Raw genomic sequence first — 9,397 nt, forward strand, 5'->3', positions numbered from 1 at the left:
CAGAGTTTTGTTGTTGTGGCTGAAAGGACAGCGTGGCTCAGCAGCATGAGAACAAAAATTTAGAAAATTGGACTTTTGAGTTACCGGGAAAAAAAACAAAAAAAACCCCCAAAAAGGTAAAAACCAGTGGCTTTGACGTTTCTCTTAAAGCGACAAATTACAGTTTGCTTTTGAACAAGAAAGGCAGTGTACCAACAACAAAAGGTGTTGGACGTTTCCCCCCCTGACAGCCTACTTCCTGTTAGCTTGTAGATAACGTAAAGATTTATGCCATTCATACAATTCTGTGGTTTTGGGTTGAGGTTAGTCTACTGTAAACTGTAAACACATTGTAAACATTGTCATAACCGGATATAATTTGAGTATTTGTGGAAGTTTCAAGACGAGTTTTAGCCCTATGCCCAACTGGTCAATACAAACATGATATATATGTCTAGTGGAACATGTTAAAAAACAAAAGCAGTCTCAATTCTTTTTTTTTTTTAAATGTAAATTGTATTAAAAGAATTGTCTTTAAAACAGCCGACTGTCGTATGGCTGATTTGAAATTAAACTTACAATCGGTTTAGATTCGTCAATGGTACATCTTCACATTTCCTGTTTGAAAACAACAATAACATCATCAAAAAAAAAAACAACAAAAAAAAACAGAACAAACGGGATTCCTTTGAGTAAACGAAAGTTTTAAGTGTTGTGCATTGTTACGACACCGAGGTTGGTTTCAGTACCTGTGCATTTCAACAGTAAAGAAATCTGGCCAGACCGAGCCGACGCCGAAGGATGCAAATCGTCACATGGAAAAAAAACAAAAAAAAGAAAACAAAAAAAAGGCGGCGGCCAACATAATACAAACAGAATTCCACCGTTTTTTTTTTCTACTAACAACAAAAATAAGACCTGCTGTCGTTAATCAGGTTTACATAATCATCCCGAAGAAGAGTTCACAAGCTTGTGAATGGCCATGTCGACAGGGTTCTTTTGGTGATGCGTGTACAGGTTGGCACAAAATCTGAACAGCTGATTTGTTTCGGAAAGGCACTCGACACGATGGGCGATCAGGTCAGCGTCTCCATGGCGCTTCGGCTAGTGTGGAGGGAAAGACGAAAGAAAAAGAAAAGAGTGGCACTCGTCGCGTATACTCCACCGGCAGGTACGTGGTTTTCTTTTGACTTTGGAAAAGAAGAGAAAACATAGGATTTGGAGTGTCGTAGAGCATTTCTCCTCAAAAAAAACCCCCCTAAAAATAAAAAATGTTGTCCTCTGTGCAGTCATTTAACAAAATATATATTCTATCTCCCTGTCTTCTTCACATACAGAAATACCCATTTTACGAGTTCCTCTTAAGTATATCTTTTTTGTTTTTGTTTTCCGCTAGGAGGTTTAGTTCCGGTCAGAAAGCAGGGTTGGGATTTCTGAAACTCTCGATCCGACTCTACGCTGACATCGACGGCGGACGTTTTGATTGTGCAGAAACTCCGACCCAGCAGAATTCCTGAAGAGTGGGACCCTCCCCTCCGCCGCTCCCCTCCTCCTCCTCCTTTTCCACCTGCTCCTGTCCCCTGCAGCGTTCCTCCCCTCAATTTTCTCCAAGGCCAGGGTGAGACACGAAGACGAGCTCCACAGTACAGACTCGCTGCAACACACTGCCACCAAACAAGACACGAGAGAGTAGTGAATTCACAACTTCACATTAAATATTGACAAAGTACATTTGCTTTCTAGGTTTATTTTTGGGTTATTGAATGAAATAAATAAATGAATGAATAAATAAAAAATTCTTGGTGAACTCTAAATGTGACCCAACTTCTGTGTTTAACCTCGTTCGTGAAATTGCACATGCTGACTAGTTGGGCACCTCCCTCCTCTCAATGTTAAACAAATTCAGCAAACAGGTTTGTTTGCTGTATTTAATTGGGTCAGGGAGCTCTTGCTCTTGCAAGTTCTGCAAATTGGTTCCAAACTTCTCCAATCTGCTTTGTAAAACGATAAGCTACATATGCCTTCCAGTGAGAACTATCCTGGAGTTTAAACTGGCAAAAAAAAAGAAGTTCATTGATTCCAAGTGACAATCTAGAATGTACCAAGATTATCATGCATTACTTTTTTTTTTGTAATTCCTATTTGTGAAATACCAGGATTTGAGGTTTAAGTATTGATCTAAAGAATATTCCAAAAGGAATCTTTGAAAAGTAATGAAATAGTCTATCTCATCCAAAACATCAACATATTTAATTTGTGAGCACATGCTTAATCAGATCACCTGTATAAAAGATGGAAAATCTTTCATCTCAATTTCTCGAGGTTGTCAGGGAGAATATCTGTTAAAACATTTCATGGCATTATTGAAGAAGGATGGTTTGAGCGACACATTTAGAGATTTAAGGTCCCAACTTGCAACACTTTAATATAAACTGTGGAACATAATTTAAGATCTGAAATGCTTTCAGAGTTTATTGCCCCTTAATTATTAACCTCCACACATGACTTGGGTGATCCAGAGATTCACTTTTTGCACTTCTTACTGATATTGCTGTTTTTAATCTAGATTAAAAGCAGACTGGAAGAAAGTTAAGACTATGCACACTTTACTACGTTTAGAAGGAGTTTACTTCAATATTTTTTACTTTAGTGTCACACATCAAAATCAAAATAACCCCCCCCAAAAAAAAAAAAGAAAATCTGTTTGAAATTAAGTCAATTAAATCTGGTTCAACTTTTCGAAACAATGAAACAGGGATATTCAAACTTAATCTCGTTTTACTTCCGGGCTACATCAGAGTGATAGTCATCACTCTCATAGGGGAAAAGTGGCTTTTTAACTTCAGCCGGTCATCTGCTAGCAAAATCTCCCAAAACTGCAGGCTAGTTACCAGGCTAGCTACCTAAGTTGTGGATCAATCCTCCAATTCTCATTTGATTGGAAAGACAATTAGTTAAATACCCAATCTCCCCATACACCCAATTTCATCGCATTCGTAAAACAAAAAAATCAAATAAAATGTCGTCATTCCAATACCTGGAGAAGCATAGTTGGTACATCGACCTTTACTGTACTTTTCAGAGTACAGTAAAGGTCTGTGAAAGTTTGGAGATGCATTTGTGATGCATTAATGCGGGTGATCTTGTAGGTTTCTGGCGGAACTGTAACTGTATCTCTGTGATAAGTCATGTCTTGTTTTGTGTCCATTGCAGACATTGGAGTTGGGGTCTGAATCAGCAAGTCAGACCTCAAAGAAAATAGGAAACGAGTCTCAGCATGCAGGAAAAGTTGGATCAGTACATCTCTAATAATTGTACGCTACATCTGCAAAATTCTTCACAGCTACAAATAAAGGAGCTGCAGGGATATTTCCTAATTTTCTGGTTTAAAACGACAGGAGATCGAACATGTTATGCGTTTGTCAATGAAAATGGATTGTAAAATGCAAAAAAAAAAAAAAAAACGAATATATTTCACCCAGGGTCGCACCAGGCGATCCAGAAAGCTACAAGTAACAAAACATATCGAATCACATGCTACAGAAATGTGACAGCTGCCTGTGGGGTTCGGTTGTGTGCAGACTTACCGAGTAGAGAATAAAACTTTATGATTGTCCTGTTTTTGTTTTGTTTTTTCTTAAAGAATCACACAAGCCGAGCAGCACTTGTCGTCGCCATTTGGTGTGTTGGCATAGTTCATCTGTCGGACAATCTCTGCAAACAGCTCGTCCACCGACGTTTTATTTTTGGCTGAGGTTTCCATGAACGGGCAGTTCCACTCGTCCGCCAGAGCTTTCCCCTCGCCGGACGAGACCTCCCTCTCGCCCTCCAGGTCCACTTTGTTTCCGACCAGGATCATCGGCACCCGCTCGTACCTTTTGACCCGAATGATCTGGTCCCTCATGGGCTTGATGTCCTGGAAGCTCTGCTGGTTCACCAGACTGTAGACCAAGATGAAGCCCTGTCCGTTTTTGATGTAGAGGTCTCGCATGGAGGCGAACTGCTCGGTCCCCGCCGTGTCCAGGATCTCCAGCACGGACGGAGACGAGTCCACTTCGATCTCCTTTCGGTAGAAATCCTCTATCGTAGGGTCGTATTTCTCGATGAAGGAGCCGGTGACGAACTGGACGGTGAGCGCGGATTTCCCGACCCCGCCGGACCCGAGAACCACCACTTTGTACTCTCTCATGGCTCTCTCTCTCGAGGCAGCCGACACTCCCGCTTCCTCTCCGCTGTTGAACCCGCTAGCCGCCCCTGCTGGCGTTCAAACCGCAGCCGCCAGCACTTCTCCGCGAGCTCTGGGGCGGTTAAAAAAAAAAACGGGGTGTGGCCGTCAACCGTCGCCGTGCGGGAAGTAAATGCGAGTATTTCGGCTCCAGGCTCAGCATTTATACTGTAGCATGCTGAGTTTCCGACAACAGCCCAGCCGGTTCTTGTCCGAGCTTCCCCCGTTTTCCTTCACGCAGGCAGCCCCCGTTCGTTGACTGCTTTCATTGGCGGACGTCGAGTCACCCGTAGCATAAGCTTGCTTTCAAAATAAAAGCGCCAAATTATAAAATAAACATTATTATTCAAAAATACACACTTGTTTACATTCCAGGCCCTAATAAAATTAAATAAAATTAAATCTAATGCAGCTATAAACTGTTATTTTTTTTACTAACTAGCATTATATTGTCGTAATAAAATCCATGCACGTGGCATTAGTTGCCTGAACTTCCGGTTTAATTCTTGTTTATTTTCGCTAACTTGACACCAGTCTGTCTCAGCCCTTCCTGTTCTCGATTTACGCATTTTGCGTCCTACGTCACCAAATGGAGACTCTGCCTTGCTCAGTTAAAGGCGCAGTGCCGCTGTTATCGCACAGTCGACACAGCTACTGCCCCCAGTCCTCTCGAAGACCAGCCACACCTTAGTTTCGACATCACTGCTTCTTGGGTTTACTGTTGCTTGAGTCATGATACAGGTTACTGGAAACTTCTACCTGTAGAGATATCTGCAGTCAGTTTGTTGCACAATAACAACAAGGAATTGTATGTATGTATGTTTGGGGGTTCCCACTTTATGACATGAGATGATTCTGTGGAATAAATGAACGGGTTTTTCAGACCCAAACAAAGGTTCTCATTTTATCTTTGTTTGGCTTTGCTGCACTTTTTTTAAATAGATCAAAATGTCTTACATATGTGTCTTTTGAATTAGAGTCATCCAAAGTTTGAAAATCCTATTTGGGGATTATGTGTCATTTCTTGTATTGCTTACACTTGAGTATTAGGTCCATCCTAGGAAAAACATAGAAAATTAAATGGATACAGTCATAATATTATGAGAATAAACTTATACAAGAACAAAGTTATGTTATTAATTGAATAAAGTTGAAATAATACGAGAATAAAGATGCGATAATATGAATAAATTCATAATATTACAAGACTAAAGTCATAACACTATGACTTTAGTCTTATATTATTTTGACTTTATTCTCATAGTAATATGACTTTGTTATTGTAATTCCATTACTTTATTATCAGACTTTTATTATTTTTATTTTCTCAGCCTAAATACTCCATCATACTTTTTACTATTTACAAAAATACAATTTCTTTTCTTTAAAAGAAAAACTTTGTCATGTGTGATTATAAATTGAGTTTCTTGTTTCTATGCGATTACTTCTTAAGAACACAAAAAATGGCCTATGAATAAAGCCTGACACATTGATATGAATTCAAGTGGCCTCGTAAAATAAGGGTTATTTTTATGACAGTGTTAAGCAAGATTTCCGTGACATAACTGGAGAAACATTACGAGACCTGATGGGAGCCCAAACAACGAAAGACAACTTTTCCCCCGAACACAATTGCCACACCCGATTCAAAGCTTTCAAATATGTCCATGTTTTCCTTCTTTGCTGCCACCTGGCATGACACTGTTCTTTATTTCCCTGTTCATGAACTTTAAACCTCTTGTCACACTGACATGAGGAACCATTTTTGAACAAGTTCCATGAACTGAAATCCCTTTTCCATGGAATTAGAAGTTGTTATCATTTGCATTGACCTTAGAATAAAGAATTGAATACACATATAATTTCCTTTTGTTTAGTTTTTTTTTTCTTTTTTCTTTTTTTAAACTTTGTGCTCACCATTATATAACCCTTACTGGAAAGTAACCACTGTATTTCCAATCAGTGCCTGAAAGCAGGCAGATATGATGATTAAGCTGCAGCCTCGACTTCATCGCCTCCGGGGACGGCTGAGGAAACTCTGTCGGAATATCGGGAGCCTCATTTAACCAGAAATCCTCAAAGGTGATGCAGCATATACTCATGCGGCGTCGATCAGCCTTGTGAATGCAGATGCAATCAGTGAGTCATCGCCGTGTGTCACCGACGTGTTGCAAGAGCTGATCGTCACGCCTGCACACCCACTCACAAGGTAGAAAAATGGAGATGCCACACAGGAATTTTGAGGATTTTTTTTTTTTTTCTTCAAAGTTCTTTAGCTTGTTGACAGAAGATGAAATGTTTGGATTGGGTCGTCATTGGACGTGCCCTGGAGCTCAGCCACTCCCCCATCTCATTAGGAAACAAGCCAATGCCTTGAGGACAATCAGCGCTCTCCAAGCATGGGGAGTGATGGGTAATGCGAGCTAAGACCTTGTGGTGCAGACTGTCACATCTGTGAGAGTGATCACTCTGAATGTCCCGCCAGAAAAGACGATGGTTTGTTTTCGCGCCGAGTCGATAATTAGATAGACAGGGTCACCTTATCAATTACCTCCTGGTAGGTGCTCAACAACTCACTATCAAAGAGTGGAACAATGAGGGATGTGTGACTTTTCGCACGGTTTCCACGGCAGTGAGGCCTCCAGGCTTCATTGTAAAAGTCTGTTTGAACAAACAAATCGTCTGTGGGAGATTTTTTTTTGGAAGAATACAAAAAGTCAACCAGGGTTAGAAAAGGCTCCAGGGGGAATGACAATAAACCAGATTTTAATGGCATTATTTTAGAAGTAAAACATTAATATGCAGAAAGCCAAGATTCGTTACAGCTTTCATGTTTTGTTACACTGTAGCCATAATTTATTTGGACTTTGAGGTGACAGACCAATTTGAAATAGTGAGTGATTGTGAAAGTAAAAGAAGAAAAAAAAAGAGACGCGGATCATACCTTTTGTGCGGGTGATTAAGTGCAGAGGATGGGACAGCGCTATTTGTTTTGCAAAAACAAAAAAACAAGATCCTGAGAATCTTTGCCCTAATTTAGAAAAGCTCCTTAGATGGGAAATGACTAGTAAATAATTTTTTTTCACGAAACTTCCATTGGAAAAAGTGTTTGTGAACTTTGCGAAACCTCTTTTTGAAACATGAGTATGTCCGTTTTTGAACGCGTAACTGCACTTAAGCTGTTTCACACGTGTCACTTTGTCTCGTCCTTAACAGGGCGGCGGCATTTCAGGCTTTGATTAGACGCATCGAGTCTCTGGGAAAATTAATCCACTCTTCTTTTTCTTTTCATTTTCATTTATCAGTTTCAAAATACTGCCTGAGACCTTTTTTTTCCCCCAGAGCCTCAAATCTAAGTACAGAAAACAACACCGGGTGTGATTTAGATAAATGTTTCAACATGGCTGACTTGCTTAACCGTTGAGCTTGTTGGGATTTGCTTCCTGAACCTTTAAAATATCCAAAGATATTTGCTTTTCCTTCAGAGATCATATGTTTGTTCCTCTTCACCTCAACTGTGTCTGTATCTAATTCAGAGCATGAACTTCATATCAAGGTAAAGGTGCATCTATTTACCAGACAAAGTATGTTTGGAAGAGACAAGCCTGTGAAACAAACTCATGGCAGACTAATTAAAAAGTCTCCAATCCGCTAATTAATGAAGGAAAGTTCCCTTCTGATGTTTGCAATCCACTGAGACATTTAAAACCCAACTTTAAGGTGACGAGAGGAAAGGCTTGTGGTGAAACGGGACTTTTTAAAAAATATATATTTTGACATGCTGTTTACAGCTGCCCCCCTTTGAAATAATTACCTTACTTTAATCACATCCCCAATCACCTTTTGTGTTGATAATTCAGCTGCAAGGACAGACTCATTAATCATTTCAGCAGCATAAGACACTAAAGCAGGGATGCACACAGTCATCTTGACATTAGACTAGAGACGAACTCCAAAGGTACGTTCATCCATTGTTCATATCTGCTTATCCTGTCAGTGGCTAGCCGGTGCTTTTCTATTTATATTTGAAATTGCTGCGGGCGTTAGAAAGGGGAGCGAATACAGTATCCTGCAAAAGTTTCCATAACCCCTAGATTTTGCTTCTTTTTGTCAAAATACAAACACAAACATCAGTGCATCTTCTTGGGATTTCACACGATACACCAACACAGAACTATGCATAATTGTGAAGCAGAAAGATGTGCCTTGTGCTTGTATTGACTCCCCCTCCGGATCAATACTTTGTAGAACTATGTGGGCTTTTTGGGATGTGTTTCTATCAGCTGTGCATGTGTAAAAACTTTTATTTTGTTTTTTCCTTATTTCAGGCATGGACCACCTTTTTTTAAAACTTTTTTCTATTTTTACTTTTTTAAAAATCCCACTCATAATTTTTCCATAATTCAAAGTGGGATTCAGATCTAGACTATTAAAAACGCCGTGTTAAATGACCGGACATGTGCAATAACAAACCAATAAACCTGAACATGCATTTATCTGACAAATCATCATCTGTGTAATGTTCAACTAAACTCTAATCTCAGGGCAGCTCAACAACAAACATTGTCGCAGTAATGTTTTCTGTCCAGTGGAGGGCAGTAGACTCACACCCTGCCACTGTTGGCATTTCCTGCATCACTTGTTGTTGATCCCAGTCCATGTGAGCCACTGGCTCCACAGAGAGGTGCAAGAAATGTCAAGTCTTCATGTGATTTTACTCACACAGAACAGAAACTTCTAGAGTATGAAATACCAGCAAGAAGGGGCTCTGGTTTGATTTCTGAGTATTTGAAGTTCTTTCCACACACAAAAAAAGAAGAAAGCGGCGCACAGACAAATGCGAGGTTTTAATTGGCGTATTGCAGCATGAGACAACAGTGTTGCTCAGGAGGAGTGAACGCAAACAAAGACATGATATCATCGTGATAAGCTGGCAGGGATAATAAAGTCTAGACTCCGAGCTGAAGCAGGAAACTCGGCGCAAGAGAGAAACCTAATGGAAGGCCGAGAGCAGAAAACAGGCGACCAGCGGGACGGCGAGGGAGTGGACACAGGATCTTTCATGCCAGCCCACAAAGCCGGCCTTTCATGTGTGGAATTTGGCGGTCATTAATAATACATACAGCGGTGGACAGATCAGTACAGCTGAGAGCCGGGGGGTTAAAGGTTAAGGCGGACAGTCACGGCAGCCAT

The 9,397-nt window shown here is 40.4% G+C and overlaps 1 protein-coding gene across 1 annotated transcript; it reads right to left on the minus strand.

The window, feature by feature from the left end:
- Window positions 1-456: 456 nt before the first annotated feature.
- On the minus strand, window positions 457-4,481 carry LOC129370026 (ras-related protein Rap-2b). Its single transcript, XM_055045785.1, has 2 exons — window positions 3,567-4,481; window positions 457-1,643 (listed from the first exon to the last, which is right to left on the minus strand). Exon 1 carries the CDS (start codon window positions 4,166-4,168, stop codon window positions 3,617-3,619), a length of 552 nt encoding a protein of 183 aa, XP_054901760.1. The 5' UTR covers window positions 4,169-4,481; the 3' UTR covers window positions 457-1,643; window positions 3,567-3,616.
- Window positions 4,482-9,397: the final 4,916 nt, after the last annotated feature.

Source organism: Poeciliopsis prolifica, unplaced genomic scaffold, assembly GCF_027474105.1.
Source record: "Poeciliopsis prolifica strain line A6 unplaced genomic scaffold, Auburn_PproV2 SCAFFOLD022, whole genome shotgun sequence".
Taxonomy (NCBI): Eukaryota; Metazoa; Chordata; class Actinopteri; order Cyprinodontiformes; family Poeciliidae; genus Poeciliopsis; species Poeciliopsis prolifica.

Coding starts and splice junctions, on each gene's coding strand:
- LOC129370026 (XM_055045785.1), bottom strand. CDS start 4,168: ATGAGAGAGTACAAAGTGGTGGTTCTCGGGTCCGGCGGGGTCGGGAAA.